General features: G+C 38.9%; 1 protein-coding gene across 3 annotated transcripts; it reads right to left on the reverse strand.

The window, feature by feature from the left end:
* Positions 1-225: 225 nt before the first annotated feature.
* gps1 (G protein pathway suppressor 1) lies at positions 226-14,350 on the reverse strand. 3 transcript variants are annotated; one of them, XM_058049782.1, is made up of 14 exons: positions 14,189-14,350; positions 12,415-12,507; positions 11,746-11,933; positions 9,059-9,223; positions 8,790-8,925; positions 8,513-8,590; positions 7,654-7,714; positions 7,476-7,561; positions 6,402-6,496; positions 5,686-5,791; positions 5,531-5,611; positions 5,240-5,377; positions 5,029-5,163; positions 226-570 (listed from the first exon to the last, which is right to left on the reverse strand). In XM_058049782.1, exons 2-14 carry the CDS (start codon positions 12,490-12,492, stop codon positions 496-498), a joined length of 1,422 nt encoding a protein of 473 aa, XP_057905765.1. In that variant the 5' UTR covers positions 12,493-12,507; positions 14,189-14,350; the 3' UTR covers positions 226-495. The 3 variants fall into 3 exon arrangements, with proteins under 3 accessions (XP_057905765.1, XP_057905763.1, XP_057905764.1); XM_058049780.1 differs by lacking the exon at positions 14,189-14,350 and adding an exon at positions 13,752-14,013; XM_058049781.1 differs by lacking the exon at positions 14,189-14,350 and adding an exon at positions 13,752-13,990 and having other exon boundaries at positions 11,752-11,933.
* Positions 14,351-17,212: the final 2,862 nt, after the last annotated feature.

The following is a 17,212-nucleotide window of genomic DNA, read 5'->3' on the forward strand; positions in this document are numbered from 1 at the left end:
TGAAAAATGTATCACAGTGAAAGCCTAATTTTCGTTACCTGGCATTGGTTTGCGTGAAGAGCTGTTGCCAATATCAGTGTCAGTAATGAAGTGCCGAACAATAAATCAAATTTATGACAGAACATTTTAGGTTCACTGTACTACATTTTTTTTCTAAATAGTGTTACTGATAAATGTATTCATGCTATGAAATAAATTGTGGCAGAGGAAATTGTGAACACATGATGTTTTGGAAGGTGTTTTATTTTAAAACATTGTGTTCATGAGTCCTCTATAACGAGCAAGCGGAGCAAAGTGCATCTCCAACCAATAACAGCATAAGTGCTGAGTTTTCATCTGCACACATTTTCGGAGTCAAAATACTTCGACATCTGACGCTTGTGTGACGTAAAAAAAAAAGATCAATCCAGAACTTTAAAGCCAAAACGGGAGGTGCACTGAGGTGAACGATGTTGGAGAATGGTTGGATGATCCTTCCCTCCAGTCAAGGCGGACTCACATGTTGGTGCTCATTCTCGTTTGACTGTTGGCTGGCGTCAGTTCACCCTGACTGCCTTCTCTGGGTGGAGACTAAGAGACAAAGAGGACACTTTGTTTAATTTTCTTTCAATATGTCATCAGACATACAGTGATAAAATCATATACCACAACACTGACAAGCTGCCACTCGTTCTTGCTGAAAGAGTGAATGGAATAGTTTCCATGAAGAAAAAACAAACACTCTTTAGGCACATTGGTTCATCAATAATACATTTCATTAATAAAGCAAATGTAAGAAAGTCAGTGGTGATTCGACAAGAATTATGGCTTCCATTAAAGTGTTGAAGGTGGAGGCTAAACGGAAGTCGAAAGTGTACATTCAACCTGCAGCGTTTTGTCTCTCTGCATATACTAATAATACAAACAATTAATATTAATGTCAACTTCTCACGATGAGGATCTACACTGGACTACTCCACTGAGCTCAGATCCACGCCTCCCATTCATTCAGACCAGGCTGGACCAAGACAGAAGCTATGAGGGGCATGCAAATCTAGCTCAGTGCAACATGGCTAATGCCTTAAATATACAGTAATACCTCGATGTGCAATTCCAATCTTGCCTTGCGACTCCCATTCCTCATTACGTGCATTATAACAGTATAACATCACAGTGATGATGCCTTAGCACACAGACTAACTTCTGGCTCTCCTCTAAATGAGAAATATTGTCGTGTTGTAATTTGAAGAGATATGTGACTACTATGTATCATACGACATATCACCATTGGAATGGGTCATCTGATGGCCTTATTTTAGTTCATTTCGCCATTTTTATGCTTCATTTAGGCAAAAAAATTGCTTCAATTTGCATTCCCCGCCTGTTGTCTGAGTGCAATCAGTGACTTCCTCATAGTAAGTCAGTAAACTTTTACAATTATTCCCAAGTTGTTCAATAAATTAATATCATTGACATATTGATGTGTTCCTCAACTATATCAATAGTAATTGTTCAACTAAATGGTACCGCCATTTAAAGTGACCAATTAGTAATTGGTGTGTTGTAGGGTCTATTCAATACCCACCAGAGTGCCAAACCTGAGAGCGGGGAAAACACAGGGAGTGAGCAGCACCGAGTGATAATTTTTTTGACTAGGAATCGGTGGATGGGCTGCACGGCGGACGAGTGATTTACACGCAGGCCTCACAGCTAGGTCCAATTCCACCCTTGGCCATCTCTGTGTGGAGTTTGCATGTTCTCCCCGTGCATGCGTAGGTTTTCTCCGGCGACTCCAAATTGTCCATAGGTATGAATGCGAGTGTGATGAGTGTGATGGTTGTTTGTCTATATGTGCCCTGTGATTGGCTGGCGACTAGGTATACATCGCCTCTCACCCGAAGACAGCTGGGATTGACTCCAGCACACCCATAACCCTCATGAGGATAAGCGGTAGAAAATGAATGAATATGTGGATGCTGAATGTGTGGGGGTCCACAAATACAGTCATATGCAGAACACTCAGTTGCACTTTCTCGCCTTCAACATAATCATTTGATGGTCCTTTTTTGTTTTTATACCCCCTCGGTATGACTCCCATGAAAGTGCTATTGAAAAAGCCCCATCTTATCACTGTCTTAAAAAAGAAGGAAATAGCTAAATATGTGAATGGTGTTCTTGTTTCTGATGTCTACAGTTTCAGGTGTGGTCAGTGTGATTCATTTGGTTTAACATTCATACATTCTAAACAGTTTTTTTAACAGGTGCTTTTTTTTAACACCCACTCTCTGAGAGGTGTCCACTCTCTGCAAGTGGGGCAGTTGAAACTACTTAAAAGAACTGTTTATATCTACCAACCAATATTCTTAAGAACAAAGAGGCAATAAAGGCCTCTGATGTGGCTAAAGGAGAGGCTTTGTTTTAAGGAAAGAGCCCCAATTATAGAAGAGAAAATAATATTGTGGATAAATGGAAAAGGAGCTTGATGTTGCAGTGTGTGGGGGCCCCTTAGAGGCCACGAGGGGAAACGCCACTGATCCGTGCAAGCAATTATCCGCTAGGCTGGGGTCTGGGTCTTCAATTAAAATTGAGTCAGCGAAGGTCCCATCATTATTTTTGCTTTGAATTGCATCACACAGGTTGCCTCATATCAATATAAAATGTAATGAAGCCCAACACATAACTCTAAAACCACTGCTTCTCAAATAGTGGGTGGGGGGCTTTGTCTCTTGAATACGCTTGTTGCTTCACTGTTCTCCCCACTGTTGCGTTTTGCTGGTTTGAGTCTGTATGGTCCTCAGTGGGGACATTCATTTGATAGAAATTACAGGTGAAAAATATGTATCTTACACGGTGACGTTAGGGTAAAGTTTGACATGAGAACTGATAAATAGATAAGTTAGCATCCCATATATCTTTTATTCCACTCTGATGTTGCCATCCTTCCCATTGAATCGATTTAATTTGAATGTACTTATTTTGAGCTTCACTTTTTTGTCCAGTTGGGATGGCTATGTTTTAAGTCTGCATATTCATTTTATAGAAAATTGAAGGGGAAAGTTTAACAATCATGATAAAGCAGTTTCTGTCCAAAGGTTTGTTTAACATTTATGCCCGTTGTAAGTAGAACATTTTGTAACATTGTCTTATTGTATGAGCAACAAGCGGTTGGTTCTGTAAATATCACCTCATTTGGACTGTATGTGAATGTGTTTGCTGTGATTTACAAGTGTCCCTGAATGCAGTGGCAACTTGTGTTACAGGAGTTACGTGACTGCACCATTTTAGAAAAAGCTTTAGCAACACTGACAGCAGTTTTTTAGTTTTGATCAAGCTTCATTAGTATGAAGTGATTACCCCCTTCTTAATAGTATCTAAAATACCAAAATACATACAACCAGCAATAAATCCTCATTTTCGAATCTCCACTCACAGTGCCAGGTTTTCATTGTGTGGGTATTAATTGGAACATCGATATACCGTATTTTCCCGACTATAAGTCGCACTTTTTTTCATAGGTTGGCTGTTCCTGCGACTTATACTCCAGAGCGACTTATAAATGAAAAAACTGTTTATGTTACATAAACACTGGACACCTTTTCTGTTCATGTTTATTTTTTGTGTAGCTGAATAACAATTAGTTATCATATAGTTCATAATATATATAGTATATATTATATAGTTATCATAATTAGTGTTAGCATATCTTACACCTATTCAGCCTGTTCTCTATTATTTTATTGTTAGAACTTGCCTTCCAAGAGGACGTAATGTCTGTTTTGGTCAAGTAGTTTGTAAAATAAATTACCCGCAAAAAATGCAACTTATACTCCAGTGCGACTTATGTATGTTTTTTTTCTACCTAATTATGCATTTTTGGCCTTGTGCGACTTATTCTCCGAAGCAACTTTATAGTCCAGAAAATACGGTAAATGAAATCTTCATGAAACACTCTGAATGCACAAACTTACTTATTTGGTGACATGATGCACATAGAGCAAGGAACAACTTGCCACGGTCTCCTTCCTGGTGTGTTCTCATCACACTGTGAGGCATTCAGGCGCACTCATAAATTTGAGTGTTCGGTGCTAATTGTTTTTCATTTTTATCCACGTATCCCCTATGGCAATTTACGTCCCCCACTTTGGGAACCACTGCCTTAGAGTAAGATCTCTGCAGCAGAAGCACTCCACAACTCTCCTCATTTGCTCCAATATCCATACAATCCTTATGAAGACTCATGTGCATGTTGCTGTGGGTTAATTGCTATGACTCTCGTAGACTGGGGTGCTACAGTTTCATAGCATATGAGACAGTGGTTTGACAATGGATTCTGGAAGAATGTAACATATATTGGTCCATCCTTTCAGCCTACTAAAGGTTTGGTGTTCTCAATCAACTGTTCACTGGCAGGTAAAACAATTTCATTGGCTCATTTTGAGTGACATTACGCCCATAAACTGCCACTGCGATCTGTCCGCGAGCATGATTAATGTTGTTTCCATTCACTTTAATTGGCTTTTGTTGTTGTTGACAGAAATAGCATTAGTTGAATGGGCTCTGTGAAATCAATCCACCCAGTAAAGAAGTTTCAGTAATTTGAACTTTAAAATGACCAAACTATGGCAAAATACTAAGCATTATGCATTCCATGTTAAGATGAATGTGTTACTGTTACTACACGATCATAACATGTATGTAAGATGGGGATGTCAAAAATAACATCCGTAACTAATTTATTTCATTAATTACGTTGTTACTTTTTAGTGTGATTAACGCATGCGCACCAGAGCAATCACGCCAGTTTTTCCAATATTTAGCACAGAAATGTCTCGCATAACGATTGTGGATCATGAGTGCAATTCCCAAAAAGAGCAGGTTTCCAGAAAAAAAAAACATGAATGAAAGCAGACCACTGCTTTCTACAAATTCTCTGTCAGCTGTCCTCGGTGGAAAACATTTGGACAGCTAAAGCAAGCCTGCATACTACACTAATCCAAGTTGCTGCCAAGTTGAAAAGAAGTGCTATAACCAAAACAAGGTTTTGTGTACCTTAACATGGATCTGGTTTCGGAGCACTGCAGCTCTGAGGATCATGGCCTTGGCTCGTCTCTGGAACTCTTTACCCATTTGGAGCGATTTCTCAAATGTGGTGCTTCTCTGGTCCACATCTCTTGCATACAAAATCTATTGTCAACATGTCAGAATATCAGATTTGAGTGATTTCAATAAAAAAAAATCTCTAGAAAATCTCTGCTTTCACCTTGCTGTGGGAGTCAATGCGTGCATTGATGAGCCCTTCCAGGATGAGCTGTGTGAGCTCATCTTCCAGGGCCGCCACCGTAGTGTTAAAAGCCTGTGCCATCTTAGTCATGTCTGCTGACACATAGGGGCTGAAATACTAAAAGAAAGAACAAAGTACGACTGTCACAAAAATTCTTCCGATAATTAAACATTCAAATTAGTTTTGCTTTGATGTCCATTACAACCATTCATTTAATACATATAAAAGAGGTTTAACATGTCTCAACATCATTGGACACATATGTGTTACCTGGATGAGAGCTCTGTTTCTGATTTGGCTATACAGCGTCCGGACATGTGGGGCCAAGTACATGTCCAAAAGAAGGTTATCCTGAAGGAACAAACTACAAGCATTAATCCAAAACATGACATACAATTTAATTTATGTCCACTTCGGCTTCCTACCTTCATGTCATCCAGCAGCTTGAGGCAAGAAGCATACTTGGACTCATAGAACTTGAAGATGATGTCACGAATTTGAGGTTCTAATTCTAGAAATAACTTAAAAGAGCTGGGGACCAAAAAACATGAAAAAATGTATTTAGGTTAAAATGGCTTAATCCAAGACCCCCAGTACTGGTGGACTGGCTTTGTGTGATGAATACAATACACGATATGGAACTAGTAACACATAGATTGAGGACTGAAGAAGACACATGTTCACGGACAGAAACCAATGAAATGACTCAAATTACACCATGACAAGAAATGTGAAATCCTAACATGTAAACTGTGCATGTCCGGTGCCCCCTTTTTGTTTTGAGTTTGCTTATATTAATGTTGACGTTGTGTTTAAAAAAAATTGGAAAAATAAAGTAAAAAAAAAAATTTTAATTATGTATTGAATGACTTGTGTGTGTATATATCATACACGATTGGTTGAAATTTTAAGATCATTTGAAATATTGCAAGAATTTATTGCACTTTTGGATCTTAAGAAGGTTCTAAGTGGAACTTCAAAAATGCAAAAAGAAGAAATCAGAGTTAGCAATTTAAGGAGTTTATATACTCACACATATATTAGGGATATCCGACAATATCATCTGACACACACACAAAAACTCCACTCACATTTACCATTTTACTATATTGATGTAAAGGTATGGTAGGTATCCTCTCACCTGCTGGAGATGACGTTACGCTGGAGCTCTTGTCTGTCAAATGTGGCCAATGCACATAAACCTCCATAAACTGCTACATTACTGGGTGACAAAAGCTGAACAGAAACATTCACACAATTAACATACAGTCGTCACCAGAGCCCTTGAATCCAAAAGGGAAATGGAAAAAGGAACTCAAAAACAAGCTATAAGTACGTGAAGGCTCTCATCTCAAGCCTATACTAGTACCGAATGGATTCATGACAAAGCCTGTTTCGTCATTAATCCATTCCAAAAGCTAATTTCCATTGGAAATAATAATAATCAGATGAATCCATTGCAGACACTGACACACAGAAATATGAACAAAAGAGAATTTCTTTGTTTTTGCATGCTGTTTTACATGCAGAAAACTACATGAAATACATATAAATGACAAATGAAATGGATAAATTAACTATTACTTTTATTCAAAGACTTGTTAGTGAAGATGGTGATGACTGGTGGAAGGGGGAGAGGGGACGAAAGAGCTTCACTTTCAAGAGTATACTTGCTCACTTGAAACTTATTGTAAACTTGATCTGCAGGTATAATCGTCATTACACACACTGACACAGCTCACTATCTGTGTTAATCTTACTGACGCTATCTTCATTCATTGCTGAAAGCACTTGAATTAGTTTCCTTAATCAAAGTTCTGGCTTTGAACTTCATTTTGAAGCCACAATTTCAAAAAAAACACAGAACACTCAGAAGCATGCAGCATGCTTGAATGCCTCATTGGTACAGGACATATATTGCTTATTAGGAGGAAGAAAGAAAACAGAAGGTCATCTTTCTGTGTGTATTCGATGAACAAATAAACCAAATGACATACACACAAAAGATGTTTAAGGACTTCCTGTCCCACCTCTTCAGACCTGTTACTAAATTCAAGGGTATGTTTGGGTAGTGTTTGGCCATACAAAATCAAGAGACGTATTTTTGGCAATAATTTTGGTAAAAAATAAAATCTGAAAAAGAACAGGACATATGAAAACCGAGGTTCAACTGTGCATGTTTTGTCAGGTTGAAGAAACCAACCACATGACTTACCTCTGGACAGTCACAGTGGTCAAAGGAAGCCTGCAGGAAGCATTTGGCAGCCGGTTTATATTTTCGAGAGGCCAGCTCTGCCAGGCCTGTAAGACATTAGAAGGTAAGCATGTGGACCACCAAATAGTCTGTCTCCCAACAAATACTGAAGAACATAAAATGTGTATTATTTTCTTACCTGCAGCACACTTTAACTTGGTGAGAACTGCTTGATTTTGGCTGTCTCGCTCTCCTCTTTGCTACAAGAGGAAAAAAGAGTTATTTGTTGCGCCCACCCCCTTATTTTAGTGTGAATTGTCCAAACACGTTACAGGTTTGAAATGGTCTGTCCCTTTTCTATCGGATTTGCAAAACACATTAAAATTTGGAATCAATCTGGTGCTTCAGCTCAACAGACACCCCCTTATTGCTGGAATGTTCAAGGGTTATTTCTGACAAGCTGTTAAATATATATGATATCATGTATAAGCAAACCCTAAAGCTTGGTTTTTAAAAAACAAAACCTATGTATGTGTGTGACGGAGGCCTTTTTGTCAGGAAGATGAGGTGTTGCCAGGTGACGGTGACTTCTTGGCTCTGCCGTTGTATCATAGAGAGGTTTATGCAGCTTTTATGGCAATACTTATGTACAATTTTAGAAGTGTAGCTCCACTCGCCTGCACAGGAGTGCAGAGGTGGGGAGGCGGAGTGTGGAGGTGCAGAGGTATAGGTACGCGTGGCGGATACTTAACTTTCACTTTTAATGCACATCCCTACTCTTGTGAGACAAATATTCTCCAAACGAGAACTCTCATGTTTTATCTTGTGACACCCCTATCCAAACACAAACAAAACACATAGAAAAATATGTGGTTTTAAAATATCCATATTCATGTGGACATGGTTTCAAAGCACTAATGCAACATGGACTGTATCATGGCCAATTTAGACGATGACCTCCGCTGTCCCCATGCCACAGATAGAATGTAGTCATGAGGGACACACTGTTATACCCAGGAGTGTAACTGTCCAAAAAATAGTGTCATAATGAGGCTCACCTCTGCAATTTCTGGCGTGGATTCTGCCTTATTGACATAGCTTAGTACATGGGACCAGTTCTGGAGATAAACACTAACCTGTGGCAATAAGAAACACAAAACTCAAAATCAATGAGTAGTACTATCAATGAGAATAGCTCATACTTACTAAAATTCATACATACTAAAAAAATGTTGACTATGACCCATAGTTTCTTGGAATAGTGTGATAACATATCTTGGAAAAGTGTGAAATAGCGTGAAATAATGTGAAAAGTGTTGTGTGATTTTTCACTACCTTGATTACATTCAAACACATGTTAATGACATGTTTAGCACTAGTGCAGTAGTCTCTGGCTCGGGAGTAGCACTTGAGTGCATTACTCAGGTCACCACAGTCCAGGTAATGGTCTCCCAAGTCATCGTGTCCTCTCCTAAGAAGGACAAGCAAGGAAAAACACATACAAATAGTGGTATCTGTAACAGTCATACATAGGTTAAAATGTTACCTTATAATTATTTTACTGTAAAAGCAGTGACATTAATGACCAGCCTCTTTCTGCATACCTGATACTCTCTTTAATTGAGTTCCCCTTGTAATTCTTCAGATCAGTGTCTAGTTTCTCCAGTTTAAGCAGAGCTTTCTTCCTAGTGGACTCTGCCCATGCTGAGTCCAGAGGAGGAGGGACAGCCGCACCCTCAGGAGCCGGCTCTGGTACACCCTGTACTTCCCTGAAATAAAATGTTTTATATTGTCATTTGTTGCTAAATAATAGTCTGCAATGTTCCCTCTTCCGTAGAAAACTGAACTCAATTGGTCAGCTTGATGCAGGTTCATTCTTGTTCATGATTGGGTATGGCATGGCATGGCATGGCTCAGGTGGTTTCAAATGAAAGACCATTTAGCATTACGGATGAAATAAAGCACGGGTTTTGCATGACAAGTTTTGTACTCAGCTGCAACATCTTTTTAGATTTTAATGAAAAATACTGTCGCACTGCTGACACCACTCCTGCTCCTCGCTACGTTAGCAATTGTTGTTGTGATCACGTGGGCTCTATCCAGTCTCTGCTGGATTGACGTGCTGGGGCAGATTGGATAGTGGATCCAGGTTGATAAAATGCGATATTTGCGCAATATCCGATATCATGATCTGATCGAGACAGCCCTAATGTTGAGTGAGTGTTATAAGAAATTTGCAACATTATCCCTTCTTTTTAAACCTTATAAACACAGAATAAAAAGGGTGTTGGTTTCATTTGGTGCAGTGGAACACACGCATGCCTGCACCTAATTACACGCAGAGGCGATTTTTAAAAAACATTAATGATGTTTCCTGTGCTCCATGCAAGCATGCGCTTATTTTAAGCATACATACACATACAGTGAAGAAAATAAGTATTTGAACACCCTGCTATTTTGCTATTTCTCCCACTTAGAAATCATGGAGGGGTCTGAAATTTTCATCGTAGGTGCATGTCCACTGTGAGAGAGATAAACTAAAAAGAAAAATCCAGAAATCACAATGCATGATTTTTTAACAATTTATTTGTGTGATACAGCTGCAAATAAGTATTTGAACACCTGAGAAAATGAATGTTAATATTTGGTACAGTAGCCTTTGTTTGCTATTACAGAGGTCAAACGTTTCCTGTAGTTTTTCACCAGGTTTGCACACACTGCAGGAGGGATCTTGGCCCACTCCTCCACACAGATCTTCTCTAGATCAGTCAGGTTTCTGGGCTGTCGCTGAGAAACACGGAGTTTGAGCTCCCTCCAAAGATTTTCGATTGGGTTCAGGTCTGGAGACTGGCTGGGCCATGCTAGAACCTTGATATGCTTCTTACGGAGCCACTCCTTGGTTTTCCTGGCTGTGTGCTTCGGGTCGTTGTCGTGTTGGAAGACCCAGCCACGACCCATCTTCAATGCTCTGACAGAGGGAAGGAGGTTGTTCCCCAAAATCTCACAATACACGGCCCCAGTCATCCTCTCTTTAATGCAGTGCACTCGTCCTGTCCCATGTGCAGAAAAACACCCCCAAAGCATGATGCTACCACCCCCATGCTTCACAGTAGGGATGGTGTTCTTCGGATTGTACTCTTCATTCTTCTTCCTCCAAACACGCTTATTGGAATTATGACCAAAAAGTTCTATTTTGGTCTCATCTGACCATAAAACTTTCTCCCATGACTCCTCTGTATCATCCAAATGGTCATATGCAAACTTAAGACGGGCCTTGACATGTGCTGGTTTAAGCAGGGGAACCTTTCGTGCCATGCATGATTTCACATCATGACGTCTTAGTGTATTACCTACAGTAACCTTGGAAACGGTGGTCCCAGCTCTTTTCAGGTCATTGACCAAGTCCTGTCGTGTAGTTCTGGGCTGATTCCTCACCTTTCTTAGAATCATTGAGACCCCACGAGGTGATATCTTGCATGGGGCTCCACTCCGATTGAGATTGACCGTCATGTTTAGCTTCTTCCATTTTCTAATGATAGCTCCAACAGTGGACCTTTTTTCACCAAGCTGCTTGGTAATTGCTCCGTAGCCCTTTCCAGCCTTGTGGAGGTGTACAATTTTGTCTCTGGTGTCTTTGGACAGCTCTTTGGTCTTCGCCATGTTACAAGTTAAAGTCTTACTGATTGTATGGGGTGGACAGGTGTCTTTATGCAGCTAACGACCTCAAACAGGTGCATCTGATTCAGGATGATACATGGAGTGCAGGTGGACTTCTAATGGGCAGACTAACAGGTCTTTCAGGGTCAGAATTCTAGATGATACACAGGTGTTCAAATACTTATTTGCAGCTGTATCACACAAATAAATTGTTAAAAAATCATGCATTGTGATTTCTGGATTTTTCTTTTTAGTTTATCTCTCTCACAGTGGACATGCACCTACGATGAAAATTTCAGACCCCTCCATGATTTCTAAGTGGGAGAAATAGCAAAATAGCAGGGTGTTCAAATACTTATTTTCTTCACTGTAATTGTATATCTAATATATCACTACATTGATGAGTGAATGTGTTAGAGTGCGTAGAGGGCTTGGGGGGGCAAGATGGTGTAGCGTACGCTGGCGCCTCAACTCAGTAGGACAATCCAGGCTTAATTCGAGTGTAAAAATAGACATTCTACCACTTAATCCAAGCCCCACCAGTGACTTGATTAGATTAGTTTAGATTTACCTTTATTAGTCCCTCGGTGGGCAAATTTCTAGACAATAATTTAAAGAGAAGAATACTATATACCAATACCGTGTGGCATCAGTCAGTTTGCGGTGGACCTCTTCGTAAGCATCAACATTGAAAGTCCTCTGGACAAAGGTAAGAGCCATCTTCAGGGCTTCCACTCTGAGCTGCGGGCAATGCTCTGCAATGAACTGGAGTCTCTCGATACGCATTAGTCCGCTGTAACTGGTGGCATATTGTTCCAAGTCCTAAAGAGGAAGCCAAGAGACCTCAAATGTGAGTGAACATAATCATCACAGTTTCTCCATGAAAACCCATTGTTTTGTAGGTCCTCTCCTGTCTGATAATATAACAATGTGAGGGCAAACATATTGCACACAAATACGATGTAATCCTGCATTCATCATATGTTACAACTAAATTAATATTCTAAAGCCTCATTTTGGAAATGAAACTCACTTGTGTGCCTTGATGAATAATAAGTAATTGTCTGTCTCATTGTTTTTGTGCCATTGTTGATTGTTAAATACGCTGCAAAATGTACTCATCCAAGTCACACGTAGGCTGGAGCCTTTCCCAGCTAAAGGCTGCAATTGCAAACTATTAAATTCTTCTTTATGGTTTTGCTTCACCCTATATATCGAGATATCATTATTGTGAACAATGTATCGTATCGTATTGTGAGGTACTCTCAGCCCTAATGAAAAGGTAGCATTTTGTGGTCCATACCAGTGTTGGGTTCTCCACTATGTAGTTAGTGTCTGGAGCATTCTGCTGGTCCTCCTGCGGGTCTGCATCAATCTGCATTGGTTCCACTGCCCCCTATGAGAAATGTGCAAGACACACTTTAGAAATAATTGGTTTGACATTTTTACGACAATACGTGAGACACTTCAGGTACAAACTACTTTCAAATATAATACAAAAAGCTAAAATGGTAATTATTTGCAACTTTGTAAACCAACCAGAAATGAAGCCTAAAAAGTACTTAAAATAATACAAATAGCAAAAGCTGTGTTTCCCACAGAACTGCAATGCATCTGTGGTGATGGGGTGAAGATTGCATCATCTAATTTGCATAACTAGCCTTGAAGCAAAACTCAGTGTTTATGTGTGTACAGGTGAAAGTGAGCTCTTATGTGGCAAACCTTTAAGTGGCAGTCCAAATTTATTTGTGGTGGGCCACACCTATGAATGTATGGAAAAACATGTGCTTGTCTCAGAATGGTGTAATGTTTTACTTTAACGATTGCTTTGCAACAAAGCAGCACTATGATGTTGTGGATATTTGGAATAACTTAGAAATGAGCAACAGAGCTGCTCAAATTGTTTCAAGCTGTGAGTGGACGACATCAGTTTTACACAGGAGACCCCTGGGAGCACTGTTTTTTGCAAATGATGTCATGAGCAACCGCTATGCAGGCTTGATGGATAAAGCTATGGTGTCAAGCCTCTAACAACAGGAAGTTGCCATTGCTACATATGCACACACGTAAACAAAGTGTTCTTCGGTATATCAAATACACCGCCTGAACATTTAGCCAGTTAAACTAGCAGTAAGAGTCAGCTATTTAGAGTACCACGTTTTCCACTGTTAGTCTATCCTAAACATGTTTCAAGTTCCACCGTCATGTTAGCCAATTGAGGCCTTGGTTAAGCCAACCGTTCTGAGCGTGATTTATAAAAGGTATATATTTCAAATGAAATACTACATGTATCTTTCCTTTGTATATTAGTGTGTTGTATTTTCTCGGGATAATAATGTGACTAGCTGACAGCACTGAGGAGCTGTGACAACAATTAGGTCAGTCGTAGTTCCTCCATTGTATTAACGATTGCTGACACTTTTAAAATATATTTTTTAACTAAACCAGCAGTGTTACAGTTCCTCGGGTGTTCTTGCGATAATAAGTTCCAATGCGTGTGCTTTTGGGTTTTAATAATACAGTAAGTGGCTCAATCGTTGTAGCTTAGCTTAGTTAGCTAGCTAGCCAATGCGTTATTCGATAGGTTTCGTTGCTAACCACGGTTAGCAATTGCATCGAAGAAAGCAGGAATAAACTTACCTGAAAGTTAAATACCTGCACAGGCAAAGGCATCTTAAGATATGTGCCTTTTACGAGGCTATCAGGATAATTACAATACGAGTGTACTCAAGATAGCAATCCAACAGTGGGTGGTATGTGGGTCTAGGAGAAGAAGGATCCTGACTACGGATCGCGAGAGGGTTCAGTTTCACTAAGAAACAGTATGTCCAACCATGTCAAACTCAACATGTATGTTTTTACTTATTTTAACAATAAACAAGTGTACCGTTAGTACTGTTCTAAAACATTTAGTAATACATGGATTACGTTTCCACAGAGATAGTCATTGAGGAAAGCAAACAATAGAATTAAAAATGCACGAATACATGTTTTACGAGTGTTGAGTCCTCTGTAAATATCAACCGTTAATAAAATAAACTTTAACATGAAAGAAAAAAAACAATAGCTGCCCTTACCAATTTATTCCACAAGAGGCCAGTAAGGAGACATTTAGGAATCTTTTTACTGTGACGAAAGAAAACCGTCAACCATCCCGCTTTCACAATATTTTGCTCTTCTTTCCCTCCAGTTTTAATATCCCATATTTTAACTTTCACGAAAGACAAAATTCTCCCATAAGAACGGCTTCTGGTCAACTCGGGAACACTCGGGCAACATCAGCTCAAGACTTAATGCCTTCAAAATAAAAGTGCGTTCGCAAAATAACACGACTCTTTTTCGTTTTGGTGGAAAAACAGAAAGACGAGAAAGTGCCTTATTGTCATTTATATAAAAATGTATCTAATTTCCAAATGCAAATGCTCTCAGTTATGATTTCTATAAATGTAAAGTCTGTGATATGAAGTGAATCAGAGGAGGAAGATGAGGAAGAGTGGCATTTTCTTTCAAATGTTGTGGTTTTGCCCTGTTATTACATAAATATTGATTCTAGACTGTTCCAGATGACATTGTAGAGTAGAGGTTTGGAGCTGTTTAGGGACAATGTATAAACTAAAGGTTTAACTGGTTACTTGCTTTAGTAATAATGGTTGTCATGAAGCATTTTTGTATATTGTCAATGATTTGTGTAATTGTGATGATAGTCGTTGTATTAAGAGGGCACTTGGGTGTTATATAGCACTGTATAGCAGCAGAGCAGTCTATCATTTTCATTTTAAAGGCACAAACCGAGCACTCACAAACGAGACTATAGGTACTACTAATTTGGAGCAAGTGGTGGGCTTGATGGCTTTAGCTTGACCTTTGTAATTACTAAAATAGCACGACTGATCTTAGCACACAACAGCACAATTGCAGAAGATTATATGGGCTTGACAGAGTGTATGTCAGGGGTCTGCATGACATTGTTATTAATTTATAATCTTGTATTTTTTTTCTGGCCTGTTCATCAATTGTAGGCCTAGTGGTGAGTATGTCAGGCTCACATTCTGGAGATCAAGGGTTTGCATCTCTGTTGTAATATCTCTGTGTGGAGTTAGCATGTTCTCCACGTGCGTGTGTGGGTTTTCTCTGGGTACTTCCTCCCATATCCCAAAAACATGCACTTGATTTGACATTCGTTCACAAAATCAGTAGAAGTAAGCGACTGGCCGCAAGTGTATATGAAGTCAAATTCTGCAATGGACAAAGCTTAAGATGTCCTTAGAGAAGACAGCATTAAGTACTGACTGATAAATCTCTTTACAAAATCCTCTGTATACTGACTATGCACTTTACTATCCCTTCGAGTCACAGTGTCCAATCCCCAGAATTAGGGCTATTATTAGCAAGGCTATAAATAGTTCATTCATACTCCCCCACAGTACCACACGATATCTAATACATTTCATATTTTTATAATTATAATAATTATTATTAATTATTATAATTATTATATTTATTTCAGTTCCTGAATACGGTAAAGTCAAACCTCGGTTGACTCTACAATTATTCAACAAACGTTTTCCCCAAATTTTGCCTCGGTTTTTATTCACTGTCTCGGTTATTGTGACAGCAGATAAAAACCGAGGCAAGCAGCATGACAGTTACCGTACAACTTTGTATGAAACAAACTCAGAAACAGAATCAAGAGACGTCAAACAAAGCACCTGACACCTGGTTTACTCACTGTCCATGTACTAACTTGCCATGGGACCAAAAAAAGTTGAGAGAGCCAGTAATTGAAGAGCTTGCAACCAAAAGGCGCTAAATCCATTTTGACTGATTTCGAGAAAATCAATGATTTTTAACTACGCACATATCAATCTATTTGGTCATCAAGTCTATATTGCAAATGAAAGAGCTATCAATATAGGTCATAAAAATGCATGCTATAAAAATCCTGCACACATCATGTATTTTATATTTTTTTTTTAATTAATTTTTTTTCGGATTTAGCGCCTTTTGGCTGAAATAAATGAAGTTGAAGTCACCTTTAACTTCTTCAATGGCATTGTTGTAAAAGAATGTAAGGTGCTTTAATGTGCTATGCTAATAAAATAATTACAACACATAAGCCATTCTCAACATACAATACAAAATAATTATTATTAATTAAATTAATAAAAATTTTATAAAAAGCAGTGCTCATATTTGACTGCACCATGAAGGTGACAGTGACAAAAATCATCTCATTACAAACTCTTTACATTGTATGTTTTTTAGTACAAGTAAAATAATGTTTCTCATGAAAGTTGGAGGTGTCAAGGTAGAGACATGCCTCTTATGGCGTAAAAAAAAACTTCCATGTTACAGAATACTGTAAAAACACAATTTGTGTTCTCCTGAATTGCATAACATACTGTAACTATCATACGTGTACTTAATGTACACAAACAAAACAGGATGTGCACTGATACTGGCTTTCTGTATGTGCAGTGCCAATTGTATTCTTCTCTCTGATTGGTCAGATTATCAATAGATGGGAAACTTGGGATCAGAATCAGAATAAAGAATAAAGAAAGGGATTTAGCTCCTTTTGGTTGAAATCTGAAATGGAAATAGCGCCTTTTGGTTGAAAGCATAAATTTCATACCACTTTTTTTCATATTTTTTAAAATGATTTCAAGACCAAAATATGTGATTTGGATACACATGACAGAGGTCTATTAAACTCATGAAAAACATGCAACTTAGTGAAAATTGGATTTAGCGCCTTTTGGTTGCAAGCTCTTCAATTTAATAAAGAAGATGAGAAATATTACTGGATTATTGGATTGCATGTTCTCCCCATGGGTTTTCTCTGGGTTCTCTGGGTAACCCTGGTTTCCTCCCACATTCCAAAAGCATGCTAGGTTAATTGCAGACTCCAAATTATCCATAAATGTATGAATGTGAGCATGAATGACTGTCTATATGTGCCCTGTGATTGGCTGGCTACCAGTCCAGGGTGTACCCCGCTTCTTGCCCAAAGACAGCTGGGATAGGCTCCAGCATATCCGCTACCCTGTTTAGGATAAGCAGCATAGAAAATGGATGGATGGATATTGGATTCAAGAAAA

This window comes from Doryrhamphus excisus, chromosome 15, assembly GCF_030265055.1.
Source record: "Doryrhamphus excisus isolate RoL2022-K1 chromosome 15, RoL_Dexc_1.0, whole genome shotgun sequence".
In the NCBI taxonomy this organism is placed as follows: domain Eukaryota; kingdom Metazoa; phylum Chordata; class Actinopteri; order Syngnathiformes; family Syngnathidae; genus Doryrhamphus; species Doryrhamphus excisus.

Coding starts and splice junctions, on each gene's coding strand:
- gps1 (XM_058049780.1), bottom strand. CDS start 13,784: ATGCCTTTGCCTGTGCAGGTATTTAACTTTCAG. Junction 7,715..8,512: donor CCACGCCAGAAATTGCAGAG/GTGAGCCTCATT, acceptor TTCCTCTTGTAG/CAAAGAGGAGAGCGAGACAG. Junction 6,497..7,475: donor ACCACTGTGACTGTCCAGAG/GTAAGTCATGTG, acceptor GTTTCTGTTCAG/CTTTTGTCACCCAGTAATGT.